This window comes from Mus pahari, chromosome 22, assembly GCF_900095145.1.
Source record: "Mus pahari chromosome 22, PAHARI_EIJ_v1.1, whole genome shotgun sequence".
Lineage (NCBI taxonomy): Eukaryota > Metazoa > Chordata > Mammalia > Rodentia > Muridae > Mus > Mus pahari.
Window position 1 is genome coordinate 48,160,078 of NC_034611.1, and position 16,485 is coordinate 48,176,562.

The window sequence follows — 16,485 nt, forward strand, 5'->3', positions numbered from 1 at the left end:
TGTGGTTGCTGGGATTTGAACTCTGGACCTTTGGAAGAGCAGTTGGGTGTTCTTACCCGCTGAGCCATCTCACCAGCCCGAGAAGACTCACTTTTAATCGAAACCTTTTGAGGTGAGAAGATGTACCTTTAATCCTGTCTGTATCTTCTGCTGGCAGCCTAGGTAAAGACATAGAAGGAGGGAACTTGCTCACTCTCCTTGCCTGCTTGCCCTCACTCACTCTGGTAATTGCATCCCTTTGCTTATATTAGAGCCTGCTTTTTGCGGATTCTGATGTACACTGAAGAGCAACTGAGACATCCAGCCTTGTGGGACTGATTCTTGGACTTTCTGTTGGTAGACAGTTGTCATTGGACTAGCCAGACCACAGCCTGTGAGCCATTCTATAAATGGCTTCTCTCTCTCTCTCTCTCTCTCTCTCTCTCTCTCTCTCTCTCGCTCGCTCGCTCGCTTGCTCGCTCGCTTGCTCTTTTGCTCTCGCTCTCTCGCTCTCGCTCTCTCCCTCCCTCTCCATTCTTTCTTCCCTCCCCCTCTTTCTCTGTCTCTCTATCTCTCTCTAATATATATATTTATATATACTAATCAGCCTAAACCTGTTGAAGATCCTTCTCCTGTCCCAGGCCCCACACAAAGCTAGCAGCTTTGTGAAACACACCCGAGTGAGGAATGTCCTATCTCTAGAACCCAAACAGACCCTCTATACATTGTGATTGTTTCTTGGTGATGGAAGGGGCCAGGTGCAATAATTTATCTTTCACTTTAAAAGGTGCTTTTCTAGTTCAGGGTCCAAAAGTCTTCCATACTCCTCCAAACAATAGCATGGTCAGGCCGATGGCAGTAATACCCTATGTCTGATACTAACTTCTCTCTCAGCCGGCGTTCTATTGAGACACCATGATCGTGGCAACACTTAAAAAAGAAAACATTTAATTGGCGGCTTGCTTGCAGTTTCAAAGGGCTAGTGCATTATCATCAAGGCAGGGAGCAGACGCATGGTGCATTATCATCAAGGCGGGAAGCAGACACATGGTGCTGAAGCAGTGACAAAGAGCTTGACATCCCGATCCACAGGCATCAGGTAGAGGGGAGGACACTGGGCCTGGCATGGGCTTTGAGACCTCAGAGCCCACCCCCCAGCAACACGCCTCCTAATCTCTCCAAACAGTTCGTCAACTGGGGACCAAGCATTCAAACATATGAGCCTATGGGACCATTCTCATCCAAACCACCACAATATATATATATAAACAAACAAACAAACAAATATATATATGTTTGTTTTTTCGACACAGGGTTTCTCTGTGTAGCCCTGGCTGTCCTGGAACTCACTCTGTAGACCAGGCTGGCTTCCAACTCAGAAATCTGCCTGCCTCTGCCTGGGATTAAAGGCATGTGCCACCAACGCCCGGTCATTTTTAAATGGGGACTGGGATATAGCTCCTTTGGTAAAGGGCTTGCCTTATAAGTATGAGGATGTGAATTTGGACTACCCAGATAAGACGCTGATGCAGCAGCTCTCTTTTATAGCCTCGGTGGGAGACAGTCACTGGAGGTCGCAGGCCAACAATCTAGATAAAAAAGCAAGCCCCTCAATGGCAGATGCTATCTAAAAAAGATAATGTGGAAAAAGAAATTTCCTTGGTGAGGGTGAGGACTACATTTTTGTGGGCACAAAGACAAATACTTAGATTGTAGTTAGGGATTTTACTGGTTTAATAAACCAATAGTTGTAGATTCTTATTAAAAACCCATGGCTTCACACGCCCTGTGTAGTTGGCTAGGTCTCCAGTTCCAAGAATGGTGCTTTTTGTTGGGTGGGTCTCAAGTCCAATTAGAAAGCTGTTGGTTACTGCCAAAGAATGTGTGCCCCTCCTACACCCATGGGGTTACTGTGCTGTGTAGGCCTTTGTTACGGTTCACAGGCATCAAGTGCTGGTTACTGTCCTCCTTTAGACACTTGCAAGGGATGTTCTGGAGCCTACAGAGTTGCTCCTCGGGAGGGTGCTTTCAGATCAGTTCCAGTTCAGAGGTCTCTGGACCCAGACTGAAATAAAGGTGTCTTCAGTAATAGGAACTTGCAGAAAACCACAACCAATCAAATGCAGAGTTGTGGAGCCCAGTTCCAACTAATGCATCTACTGTACAACTCAGTACAACTCTCCACACCTAAAGATAAGGGATCGCAGCAAAAGGGTCAGAAAGATGGAAAGAGCCAGAGGAGAAGGAAGTTTGCTGTGAGATGGTCTCCTACAGTCTTACCAACATGATTGCCAGAGCGTGAGCTGAATAAGAACAACAGACAAGCTAAGATGGATGGGCGGGGCTGGGGGAGGTGGTGGCCAGGAGGAAACTTAGGAATTTGGAGAACAGGAGAAGTAGTCTTGTCCAGAGAAGAACACACCAGCTGGTTATCCAACACCAATGCTCATCCCTGAATATACGTGGAAGGAGCATGATCTATACAGACTCTGCAGGTTGTACTTATGTATTTAAGAATACACACACATGCACGCACGCACACACACACTTGTATGTAACACGGTTAATGAAAAAGAGCCATGAGTTTGAAAGAGCAAGGAGAGGTATGTGGGAGAGTTTTTGAGGGAGTATTGAAATGGGGGGAAGAATATTTTAAAAGCTAATTTTAAACATTTTTACGTATTTGTATGTATGTGCCTACATGTCTACCTGTGCACAACATACATGCAATACCATGAAGGACATTGGATCCTCTGGAACTGGACTTAGAGGTGATTGTAAGCTGCCTGGTGCAAATACTGGGAGCCAAACCCAGGCCCCCTTCAAGAGCAGCAACTGCTCAAAATTGCTGCGCCAGCTCTCCAGCATACACACACACACACACACACACACACACACACACGCGCGCGCGCGCGCGCACACACATACACATATGGAGGGGGTGACAGACAGAAATCAGAGTATGTGTGCTCTCTCCAGGATCCATTTCTATATATTACATCCTGGACCTCTCAGCAGAGTGTACAGCATCACTGTCCTGTTGTGTGTAGTGTCTGAGTGAACCGGAGTACCTCAGTTAACTATCCAACTCCCTGTTCTTTCTCTTGTTCTTTTACCAGTACAGTAACGTTCGGCAAGCTTCTTGATGATCTAGTTCTTTATTTCCATAGAATAAAGTCCTGGCATCAAAATTAGCTAGACAAACTAGATAGGTTTACTCCCCACAATAAATATATGAAAATTACTTTTTCCCTATATCCTTGTTGATACTAGGTTTTAACAATTGTTTAATCTGTGGATATCAAACTGATAGAAATCCAAGTGGCTCACTGTGTCTCTACCCTTTTTTTTTTGGGGGGGGGGGTTCGAGACAGGGTTTCTGTGTAGCCCTGGCTGTCCTGGAACTCACTTTGTAGACCAGGCTGGCCTCGAACTCAGAAATCCGCCTGCCTCTGCCTCCCAAGTGCTGGGATCAAAGGTGTGCACCACCACACCCAGCTGTCCCTACCCTTTTCTGACTCAAGGTTTCCCTACATAGCTCAGGCTAACCTGAAACTTGTGATTCTCCTGCCTTAGGCTCCTGTTACTGGTATTTGGGATTGTACCACCACACCTGGCATATTACTTTGAATCAATGTATTTTAACTAGTATGTAAAAACAAAATTAGACATTTGTGGGATACAGTATAATGTTCTGGTTTTGTTTGGTTGGGTTTTATTTGTCTTTGCTATCCTTTTGACACAGGGATTCTCTGTGTAACAACCCTGGCTGTCCTGGAACTCATTTCGTAGACCAGGCTGGCCTCAAACTCACTGAGATCCACCTGTCTTTGCTTCCTGAGTGTGGGATTAAAGGTGTGCACCACCATGCCTTGCATAATGTCTTCACAATGTAGACATTGTGTAAGGTTCATGTCAGGGTAAATATAGCTCCTCAAGCAGTTATCCTTTCTATATGTTAAAAATATTCAGAATACTCACAGGGTGGTTGGGGAGAGCTAGCCCCACCCCTCACTTGCTTCAACACTTGGGAGTGGGGTGGGAGAGTGAGGGAGGGAACACCCATACCTCACCTGGGCAGCAGAGTAGAACTGGCTATGGTGGTGTGGGAGAGCGACCTCCGGGATGAGAGCTGGAAAGCTGGCCCCAGTACTGGAGAGCTGGCTTCACCCCTCACTGGGGCAAAGCACAAGAGTTGGCCCTAGTGATATGGGTGTAGGTAAGCTGGCAGGCTGACCAACTCAGCTACCACCTAGGCCCAGGGCTTTGAGTTGGCCCACCAGCAGTTTATAGATCTACCCCATCTATAAACTGCTGGACCGTGAAGGAACTGGTCCTGCAGATCCAAAGCTGCAGGATCTCCATGACACAGGGCAACAACAGGATAGCCAAAAGGAGTCCTGGTGAGAATCCAGCTTTGATAGTGTAGCAGAAGCCAGAGACGTTGAATAGTTCAATGACTCACTGTAGTGAACATTCGTAAGTAAAGATGTGTGGGACACACTGTGACACAGCGGAGCTTCTGTGGTAAGATGGTTTTTGTTTGGTTGGGTTTTTGCTTTGTTTTTTTTTTTTTTGTTTGGTTAGTTGGGTTTTTTTTGGGGGGTGGGTAAAGAGGGGTGGGTGATGCAAGGGCAGAGGGTGGATATGAAGACATGGGAAGATGAATGGGATTGGGATAGATAATATGAAATTTGTTGGGTTTGGGAGTCACCACACAAACCATACAAACACCAATCTAAGTTAAGCAAGAATAGTTTATTGAATACACACCTTAATACTGAATGTTCAGGACTGAAAAAAAAAAAAAAGACTCAGAAGCCGAATTGCAGTAACTAGACTGATCTCAGGGTAGGCTTTTTATAGGATAAACCAGGTTCAAAGGTTAAAGGGCAAGGAGGGGAGCAGATGGCTTACTAGGTAAGTATTATCAACTAACCTTTGAGCCAAGTGGTCCTGAGTAAGGTGGGGGGGAGTGGTGGACAGGGGACTTTCAGAACATAATCATAAGTTTTCTGGTTCTTCAGTGTCAGCCACAAAATCCACAGTGAGCTCATTCATACATAGGTACAGGAAGGGCTGCTAGTGGTCAGCTCTGACTCAAGATATTTTAGACTTAACAATTCATATTGACCTTTGACTTGATGGGGTCTTACATAAAGCTTTGTGAAATGTCTTAAGATTAGCAAATCTCATACAGAACACACAGAACAAAACAGAGTTATGTGGTCGGCATGCCCTTGAGCCAAGTCACTTCTCTGTGTCAGTGACTGGCAGGCACGGTTTAGCAGTAATATGTGTAATATAAGCTGGCAGGCATGGAACAAAATGGTTACAGCTATTTTGGGGAGGGGAGGGTTTAGACCATAACAAAATTCACAAAGAATCAATAAAAATCTTTTGAAAATATTGAGAATGCCTTTTTCCGGCTTTTTGAGCTGTGTAGCACAAACTGTTCTCTCCTCACACTGATTCTTGCTCCCTACCTGACCTGTAGCTTAGTATTCTCAGCTCCCATACAGTTTCTCGTTATTTAATTCCATGCTGTGGTGGACAGTTAGGTGAAATTACATGTACTCCTCTTTCCCCTCTCATCTCCTTATTGAACAATTACCTTTTAGGTCTATTCACAAAGTTATAAAATTTGTGTGCACACAGAGGTCAGGGGACAACCCCCAGGAACTGGTTCTTTCCTTTTACCACGTGGGTCCCCGGGATCAAACTCAAGTTGGTGAATAATCTTTTTGGCTCAGTTTTTAGTGCCTTTAAATGTTTTTACTCTGGGGGCTAAAGATATGGCTCAGCAGTTCATAGCATTTGCTGCTCTTGCAGAGGAGCTGGGTTCAGTTCACGACACCCACATGGTGGTTTACACCTATCTGCAACTCCAGTTCCAGGGTTTCTGACACTCTTCTAACCTCTGCAGACACCAGCTATACATGTGGTCCACTTCCATACATGCAGGCAAAGCACTCAAACACATAAAATAAAATGAATCTAGATGGTTTTGCCATGTAGAGTTTTGAATTTATTTTCAAATGTATTGACCTTTTTCCTTTGTGGGCATACTATATACTCCTAATCCATATGGCTATAAAATTATCTATCTCTAGCTGTTTTTTTTTTTAATTATTGTTTTTCCCAGTGTTGGAACCCAGTTCTTAACATATGGATTTGATTTTAAACATCTCTTCTTGGACTCTCCATCCTTGCCTTGAGGGTATCCCTCATCCTATCACTGCCTGCTAGACCCAACCCAAACCCTTAACCACTTGACTTACACACAGCTAACTCTAGCAACCATCTTATTCCCACCCATCCGAAGAGCTGGGGCAGGGAATGGAAAAACAGCCTGCGCTTTACTGAAACAACAACAACGAAACCTTCCAGTTGTGAGTCTCTATACTAATTGCCATCTACTGACGAACCAGGCTTCCCTGATGAGGGCTGAACAGTGCACTAATCCTTGGGTCTGAAAGTAAGTAGTAAGCGTTAGTGTAACTCTCTGTTTAGTTAACAGGGTCATGGGCCCTGTGAACCATGCCAGAGCAGGCCTTAAGTCCAGTCAGAAAGTGGTTGGTTGTTACCATAATGTCTGTGTCATTACTGCAGCCGTGGCCATATCTTCCCAGGAGAATTTGCTCTATAAGCAGGGTTAACAGCTGGGTAAGGCTAATGAGCACTTCTCTGCCCTGGCAGCAGCTTGCAGCTAATGTAGCTACTAAGCGGGATTTCTGTTATCACATATTACTTATCTAGAAGGAAAGATCAAAAAAAACAAAAAACAAAACTTACTTGTATCACTTTCCCGAGCTTCAAGATTATGTGCACAATGGTTACTTGCATGACCACCTGTGTATCCAATTATTTCACTCTACAAACTTCTGTACCTACTGAATATCCTATCCTGGTAAAGAACCTCACCTTCTATCCAGTGGGTCAATGGGGTAATATAAAATTACTCTTAACTCTTTTTTATTCTTTTGTTGTGTTATGCCAATCCTAGTTCGCTGTGTTTGCATATTCATCTTGGGTTTGATATTTGTTGTCAGCTCTTCATTATTTCTCCTGTGAGTCACTAAATCATATCTGTTGGAGGAAATATTAAATAACGGGCACCGTCCCACGCTAAACCCAGCTACTCAGTGCCCTAGCAGTTTGGCTGGCCATGCACTGGTGGGCAATTGCCGGCCTGCTCTTATCTCATGGAGACTCTGACTCAGAGCCCCCAAAATCTCTCCACCCAGCTCACTAAGCTCTCCAGCACGCCAGCCCCATGCTTCAGAACCCCCATGGCCTTTTGTGGTGCGCACCAGGCAAACCTACACTTTGCCACGGTTCTTTTCTCTCTGGAACCCAGTTGAGCCACTGTGAAGGAAAAGACCACACCAACTTAGTTCAGAAACAATGGTACTCAGTCTCTGGGCACAACTGCTAGAACCCTAATCTTGTAAGCCATATTAAATCTAAATCCTCTGGTGGCAAATCCTGGTGGATCCCCCACTGAAATGGGGGGACACTCGCATCTACATCTTGTCTTCCCACTTACCCCTTCCAAAAGCTCCTACCTCTCGCTCGCCTACTCTTTCTCTCTCTGACCCAGAAGTCCTGCCTACTCGCCCAGTGATTGGTTCCTTTATTCTTTGTGTGTGTGTGGGGGGGGGGGGTTCCTTTATTCTTTAGGGGATGGTTCACAAGAAGTCACCTGAGTGCAGGACTCATTCCCTGCTCCAGACAACCCCTCCTGGGAAAGCGGAATTAACATCAAAATACAAGAACCACCAAGGCCATCCACAACCCTTCTCCTAGCCAGCCCTCCTGTTTCATCTTGCTGCTTTCAGTATATTCTCTATACAGACGCCCGAGGCTTTCTGACAGATTTGATTGGTCACTTCTGGTGGGACGTTGCAAATAACATGGTAATGCAGGAGCTAACCCTTCCTCTCCAGCCTTACGAAGCCTGTTATTTCGGAGAATGTACCAGTTTAAGCTTCTAATTCTAGAAATGCCTCAGGGGATGCTATGTAATGGGTTCTCCTAAACGTTTGAGCCCATAAACTTATAAGAGCTCATATCTTTTTTTTTTTTTTTCTGGTTTTCCAAGATAGGGTTTCTCTGTATAGCCCTGGCTGTCCTGGAACTCACTTTGTAGACCAGGCTGGCCTCAAACTCAGAAATCCGCCTGCCTCTGCCTCCCAAGTGCTGGGATTAAAGGCGTGCGCCACCACGCCCAGCCTAAGAGCTCATATCTTGATGATTGGCCAAGTGGGGCTTAAGGATCTGTAGACTGTACTTGTTTTGGCAAAACTCTTTGCTAGATGAGATACACAAAAGAGCCAGCATAGCTCACTACAAACCCCTCTTCTTCGAACAATGCACCAAGCAGAATAGCACAGGTGATAGTACAATGATAAAGAACTGGAGAACGACCTGTGAAAATTCTGATACGGACTGGCCAAGTATGCTAGCCTCCTGCAGTCAGTCGCCATGGATGGTGACAGCAAGGAGCCTAACTTGAATGGAGAAGAGAGCCTGTTTCTGAAGGACCAAGGTCATAGCCAGGCAGATAGTGAGTCCACAGACTGAGGTAAGGACTAGAGAGAGAGACCACTAGGTCAGACCGTGGGGGTTAGCAGCTAGAAGACTCAGGTGTGCTTACAGATCAGACAGTATTAAGGATGTAAGCAAGCTTGTACTGAAGCTTGTCTTGTGGCATTTCCAATATTCATCTCCAGCCTATTTTTCTCTATAGGATCCAGTATAATAATACCATCCTGTGCAGGACCTTTTCTTTTCTCAGCCCCCTAAATCAGACAGAAGAAAGCAGAAATAAGAATTTTCTCACTCGCCAGTTGTTAACCGCTGTTAGTCCTTCATACCCTCAAATTAGAATTTTCTCACTCGCCAGTTGTTAACCGCAGTTAGTCCTTCATACCCTCAGGTTTGATTATCAGATAGGATCTGGAAACTGGAAAAGTCAAGTTTGAAGGTCACCACTGATTATTTTCTGTGTCGGGAGTGTGAGTGAGCAAGGTGTCCGCCAAGCCCCACTCCCCTCAGGAAGGAAGCTTCTTCCCTGGTGCACGTAATTAAACAGCCCAGCTCTGCGTGCCAGAATCCCGCAGTGGCGCTTGCACCGTCTCGCTTTCTCTCCCCTTCCCATTTCCTTATAGATCTTGTCACATTCCAGAAGCAGCCCCAGTGTGACAGTCTAGAAAATGTGTACCTGTGGTTGAGAGCCTTGTTCCGGGATTTATGTTCCAGAACGACAAGGTGGACTTCTCTTACAACAGCCTGGCTGACCCTAAGTTTTCATTCTATGACAAGACTTTGGTGGAAGCGGTGAAGAGTGAAGACCCGCCCGTCTACCTGTTCTTCCTCTGCCTCTCGCTGTGCCACACAGTGATGTCAGAAGAGAAGGTGGCAGGTGAGCAGGGGCCTCATGACTGGACACCATGTTCCCATTCCAGGCGGGGTGAAAGTGGGCGAAAAGATTTGAACAGTCTGACCTGGGAAAGAACTTTCTAACAAGGGAGCACTGCCCCACTTTGAAGTTCTGAATACTGCAAGCAGCAAGGAGAGGACAACCTCTTGGTTTAGGGAAAGAATCAGTCACTGATAACGGATCCATCCATCAGTCCCACTGCTTTTGACAAGGCTTCCTGAGGGCTGAGTTGAGTTGCTTTCTTGTCCCTTACAATGTAAGTGACACCTCATGTCTTAAGTTTCTTTAGTAATCAAATATGGCAAAGTCATCCATTAATTCACCCAAACTATTTTTTATAATAATAAATGAAAAAATGACTGTTTATTCATTATTAAGTTTTTAATGTTTTTAAATTTTGTTAGTATTATTTTTAAGTGTATGCATGTTTTGCCTGCATGTGTGTCTCTGTGCCATTTATATGCCTGGTGCTCATAGAGGTCAGAAGAGGCCATCAGTCCCCTGGAACTGGATGTACAGGTGATTGTGAGTCACCAAGTGGGTGCTGGGAATTGAACCAGGCTCCTCTGGAAGAGCAGCCCATTCGTGCTTTTAGCTGCTAAGCCATCTCCCCAGCCCTAAGAATTCTAAGAACAAGTCTTTAGGCTTCCAAATGAATCATAGTCTCTCAAGTCAATACAGTTACTATTCCCAGTAACACTGTGTTTGTGTTATAACTTCACAGTTTTACAATCGCTTCTGTGTTTATCATCCATAATCCTTCCTTACAGCATCATCTGAGACAGGCAGATGGGGGAAAATGACCCCAGTTTTACTGAGGAAGCTAAAGCTAGAAAGAGATCCAGTTACTAAAATCTTACAGTGAGAAGAACAGAGCTAGATAAGATCCCAAATCTCATCTCCCCTGGCCCTGCAAATCCCCACCCATCGTCCCTCACTGGGACGGTCACCCCAGCAAGCAGCTATCTAAAGCAGAAAGGGTAGTGTTTGTTGTTCAGCAGATTCATCCAAGTCTGACGTAAATTATGTTCACCTACCTTATTTGCAAAGATAGGTCTCTGGTGATGCTTTTTTAAAAAAGCAGATGGCCTTCAGAATCTAATCCAGTACCTAAGTTGTAAACGTCTTAGAGAAGAGACTCAAACCTTCTGAGCAGTCAGCAGAGAAAGACTAATAGGATGGGGAGTCATCACCATCTCAGGGTGCGCTCATACATATTCTGTATTATTACTAAATCATCTATCCTACGGGGGGGGGGGAGTAAATCCAGACAGGGATTCTCTGTGTAGCCCTAGCTGTCTTGGAACTCACTCTGTAGACCAGGCTAGCCTAGAACTCAGAAATCCGCCTGCCTCCGCCTCCCAAGTGCTGGGATTAAAGGCATGCGCCACCACTGCCCAGCTATCATCTATCCTATTACCTTACATATTCAACTCAAATTTTCTCCACCAAGATTTGTTATTCTGAACTCAGTATATTTGAGCAGGACCCAGGTACTGTTCCTTGAGCCATCTTTACCCACTACAGTTTGAGAGTAGCCGGCTGTTCTGCTTGTGTGTGCTACATACACCCCGTGGTGCTATCAGACTAACCGGAGATTGTGAAATCAGTTGGAGATATTGGAAATAAAAATAGATTTGCTCGGTCTCCATAGCCTGGCCTTTTAGAGCTCGGCATGTAAGGACATTTTGAAGAATTATGTCATCTTCTGGGCTCCTTTAAGCCAGCCACTGGAAACATGGTTTCACTTCTGGGTGGACCCTCTTTGCTCACCTCTGTAGGCTCTGTTGCCTTTCTCTCTCTTGTCAGGCGAGCTGGTGTACCAGGCTCAGTCACCAGATGAGGGTGCCCTGGTTACGGCTACTAGGAACTTTGGCTTTGTGTTCTTCTCCCGCACACCCGAGACCATCACAGTGATCGAAATGGGGAAAAGCCGAGTTTACCACCTACTGGCTATCTTGGACTTCAGCAATGAGCGCAAGAGGATGTCTGTCATTGGTGGGTGCTCCCTCCACGTCAGTCGGTCTGTTCTCTTCTGTTCTTTGCACACATTTGCATGTTGACATCTTTCTGTTTCATCTACACATAAATTCCTTCTCCCACTCACACGACTTCTCTCAAACATACACACTTTATCTCTCATCTCCTTTAAATTGTCTCCTATGCATAAATAGGGAATTACTGCAAGTGCTATGTCCTTCCTCTAATACTGCTGCTGGTGACTTACCAGCACTGTCAAGTTCAAGAAAGGACAGAAAATGAATTCATAAATCCTGAACATGGCAAAGAGATGGGAGCAAATAATATAGTTGGCCCTCTTCACCCTTGGATTCAGCCAGCTGTAGAGCAAAAGTCTTTTAAGAAACAGTTGTACGTGGGCCTGAGTGTATATGTCGGTTGTGAAGGACATGCTCAGCACTCACAAGTTAAATATGTTATATATGTCCTGAGCATGTGTAAATGTTTATATTTGTTATTATTTTCTAAAGAAGGGTTACAGCTACTTACAGGGATGTAATTCAGTCATAGAATATTGCCTAGAGTCTATGAGTCTCTCGGATTGATTCTTAATATAAACACACACACACAAATATAACATTTTCATTATATTGGGTAGTACTCTAAAGATGATTAAAGTGTATAGCAGGGTAAAGACAGGCTACATGAGAATAGCATCTATGCAGATACCCTAGAATATGCAGAGTTTATGCATAGGGTTGTATCCCATCCCTATGATATTTAGAGACATACAGTGGAAATCCATGCCATCTGCTCTTTAACTTGGTTTTAGACTCAGACTAAGAAAAGGCCATCCCTGGCCCTAGTCTTGGTCTGGGCCTTGAGACTGAGAACTCAAATGTGATGGGGTGTGGTAGTGCATACCTGCAGTACTGTCGGTTGACAGGCAGAGAGGAAGAGAAAGGATCGTGAGTTCCAGCCCAGCCTGGACTCCACAGCAGGTCCCAAGCCCCAACCTCAGACAGTTGTCTCACAAAGCAAAACAAAAACAGCTAAATAATATTCCGCATCAGAATCCTCCGTGGAGGATTTCCAGTTCTTAAGTCTCCAAAGGCAGCACAGAAACAAATGTTATGGGGAACAGGCTCCTAAAGTTCCTCAGAGAACCAAAACAAATTGAACAGCAGGCCTGCGTGGTTACTTAGCTTAATTTGCTTATCTTTAGTTCGGACACCTGAAGATCGAGTCATGTTGTTCTGCAAGGGAGCAGACACCATCATCTATGAGCTGCTGCATCCGTCTTGTGCATCCCTTAGCGAAGTGACCATGGACCATTTAGATGTAAGTGTTAAGGTGGCAATAGATGGAAGCAGTGGGTGGTTCTCCACATCTGGACATGTAACCAGAAATATTGTAGGGTGTGTGTTGACATCAGTTTTCTTCAGTTGGACAAAGACTAAAACTATTTTATTTTGTTGTGGTCTCACCACATTTCCAAATTCTGTGTCAAAGAATTATGTGGGACAAGACCCTAGGAGTATAACAAGAATCCTGTCTGTAGGAGCACGTACAGTGATCAGAATAATTCTATGATTCCTGCCTGCAGAGGTTAAAGATCTGGAATTTGTTTGAGAGCATGGTCTGCTGGTACAGAAGCCCTTTAGGGTCAAGGGCAGAAAGCAAGCTCCAGGGTATCTGACACCTCCCTCTGGTATCCAGTCCCCAAGGGCGCCTTCCTTCTCTGCCTTACCCTACTTCTGTCGACTAGCATTTGGAATACATCATATTAAAAAGAGAGAGAGTGGCAGGAGACCAGATCACCATCCTCAGAGATTCCTAACCTCTGCCTGTATTTGTAAAAGGCTAGCAGTTTAAGGAAAGACACAAAGGACAGGTAGGGAAGAACAAATCAGTAAAATAGTCCATAAAGCAGATTGTAGAAAATTTTGTTTCACTAGGCTTTAACACAGAACCGGAAGCCAGAGAACAAATTCCCAGGAAACATATGAAGAGATGCTTGACATCACTAGTTATTACAAAAATACAAAAAAAAAAAAAAAAAACAAAACAAAACATGAAATACTGTTTTTCCCTATACCATTTTGGTTCAAACCAGATGACAAGACCATAATACATGTCTAGATGTAGAAAAATGAAGCCCTCATACATTGCTGGCAAACAGGTAAAATGGTATAGGCACTTGGAAAAACTGTCTGGCATTTCCTCACAAAATTAAGCATAGAGCTATCACATGACTCAGAAATTCCATTCCTAATTCTGCTTCCAGAGAAATGAAAACACATTCAAAGAAAAACCATATATGAACGTTCACAGCAGATTATTCATGGCTATAAAATGGTTGGAGTGACCCAAATGTCCATCAGCAGATAAAGGAATAAATAAAATATGCTTTTTTTTGTCTACAAAGCAATATTTGTAATAAGAGGGGGTGCAGTGCATGGTGCTATAGAAGAACCTTGAAAACATGCTACATGACAGACGCTGAAAGATAGTATTTCCTGATGCAGCTTACAAAGCTGCTAAGCAAGAAAGTACATGCTAGCTCGACTCAGCAGACAAAACCTGATGGTCGGAGACCGGGCGCATATGGAGCAAGGATAGAACCAACCTCCACAGCTGTTTGGGGATGTATGGGGACAGGGATAGATAGATATAGATAAATAGATAGATAGATAGATAGATAGATAGATAGATAGATACATACATACATACATACATACATATAGATACATACATATATACACAGATACATAGATACATACATGCATACATACATACATACATACATACATAAAAATGAATAGAAAATCAAATGTTTTAAAATGCAAACCAGAGATTAGTGGTTGTGGGGTGAGAGTCGGGCTGACTACTCGGGGACACACTGGCAGGAGGCTGATGGCCATATTCTAGCATTAGATAATGGTGAGCATTCTACAAACTTGGTGGATTCTAAACTGAATTGTGTGTTTTAAATCAGTGGATTTTAGAGTATGTGAACTGCATGTCAAGTTTTAAAAATGAGTTTGTCTTTGTGTGTATGTGGGTAAGACCGTGGCACAGCATCGCAGTCAGAGGACAGGTTGCAGAAGTTGGCTCTCCCTTACCGTGTGGATCCTGGGGCTCTAACTCGGGTTGCCAGACTTGGCAAGAGCCTATACTCAAGGACCAGTCTTGCCAGCCCATATCAAGTTTTAAGAAGTCAGTTTGTGCCCCCACAGAACAGTGCTTCCATCTCTTACTGTGCAGGTCTTGGTAGTTTCTTATATCCTGCTCTCTTACCTACCTTCTCAGAGAGCTTTTCCCCAGTCTGTCTTCAAAGGATGCTCATAAAAACTATTTCAGCCCTGGTTTGAAATATGAAACTATTTTGACATGTTTCCTGATGCCAGCTTTAGCAGCCACTTATAACGGGACATAGCTATACTAAAACCACCAATGGCAAGTCAAGCTGTAACACACAGAAGCACAGCTCCCGGCCACTAAAACAGGGATCAGCAAACAGGTCACATATGCCGCGGACTGGACTCAGTGGGTCTCTCAACCCGCGGGGGAATTCAGGGTCCCAGTACTCAGGTGGGCAAGGATTAGCAGAAAAGTGACAAACAGACACGAACACAGAGAGAGTGCTGTATCTGAATGTAATTTCTCAAATCAAGTATCAGACTTATATTACAGAAGAAAAACAAAGAAGTTAAAGTGACACATCAGCCAAGGTACATTGAAGTTATCTGACACAAAAACAGAAAAATGCATATATAAAGACTGGCAAGAACCAGGCAGTGTTTACAACAGAGATAAGATCAGCCCTATCTAAAATCACAGGAGCCAGGTGAAAGGTCTGATACGCCCAGGTGCAATTCTAGTCTATTGTTTCACCCACCACCAGGGTTCCCTTAGTAAATACCCAGTTATGCTATTCCTCTGGGCCTGGAGAAAAACATGCACAAGGTAAGTTCCATTCTACTAACCCTTACATGAACAATACAATACTCTAGTTCCTCTTTAAACCACAACCCACCTTCTTTTTACTATTATGTAATGTAGGCTGCCATTCATGTCTGTAATGAGAATTCTAAGTTTACTATTTTGAACTAGCCCTGAGTTTTCTAGCTCTTATCCAGTAAAATACTGCAATAAAGCATGCAAAATGCTCCACACTATAGCAGGGACAAATCTGGTCATGGGACACCACAGACTCTCCAGGAGACAAGTTTCCGTGAAACTCTTTGCCTCAGGACTGCGGCCAAGCTTTTGGACTTGCCATGCGGACTTCACTGGAGTGGGTGTGGCACACATAGAAACAGGTGGCAGGAAGGACTTGGGCACTGGGCTATGCTAAGAGGGAAGAAAACCACACAAGTCGAGATGAGATGTTAGTAGTTTCTGTAAGTGATTTGTCAGAGGGATTAATGAATCTGTCACTGTATCGTCCTCGATATCAAACAGAGAACCAACTTCTGCTACTACCAATTCCTTCTTAAGACTCCTGAGATCATCTCTGGCCCAACAGGACAAACACTTAAGATTTGGAATTCCCTATGTACACTGCCTTACATTGTTTATGCCTGAAGTTAACATCAACTGAGAAGCTATACAGGGAATAAAAACATTTATGTTTTCTCTGATCTTATAATGCCATTGAATTCTCATTCACTCTATCTACAGTACTAATGTAGAATTGCTGTTGGTTTCAAGGTCTTAGGACAGTGATCTGCTTTTGACCCCTCCTCGGGTGAATGAGCTCTGCTCTCTCAGCCAGGACCTGCATTCCCTTCCAGGCCTCCTTATGACCAAGGGTACTCCTGCAGCAGGGCTGGCTATGGCTAAGATACATCTGTGGCCAAGGAATAAACACAAACTCACTCATCCAAGAAAGTTTCTGTTGTGGTCTCATTTGCACAGTTGTCTGTTAAATCTCAGCTGAGCAGTAAGATGTAGACAGACTGCAAGTGTGCACTACCTAAGTTGTCTGTTATTCAAGAGAGGGTGGGCCGGGCGTGGTGGCACACGCCTTTAATCCCAGCACTCGGGAGGCAGAGGCAGGCGAATTTCTGAGTTCGAGGCCAGCCTGGTCTACAAAG

General features: G+C 44.3%; 1 protein-coding gene across 1 annotated transcript in view; it reads left to right on the forward strand.

The window, feature by feature from the left end:
* The window catches only part of LOC110338882 (phospholipid-transporting ATPase FetA), a 112,502-nt gene that overhangs the window by 81,884 nt on the left and 14,133 nt on the right, over positions 1–16,485 (forward strand). Inside the window, exons 16-18 of the mRNA XM_021222348.1 lie at positions 9,244–9,406; positions 11,234–11,422; positions 12,609–12,724. Of these exons, the coding sequence (XP_021078007.1) occupies positions 9,244–9,406; positions 11,234–11,422; positions 12,609–12,724 (468 nt within the window). The remainder of the gene's footprint in view (positions 1–9,243; positions 9,407–11,233; positions 11,423–12,608; positions 12,725–16,485) is intronic.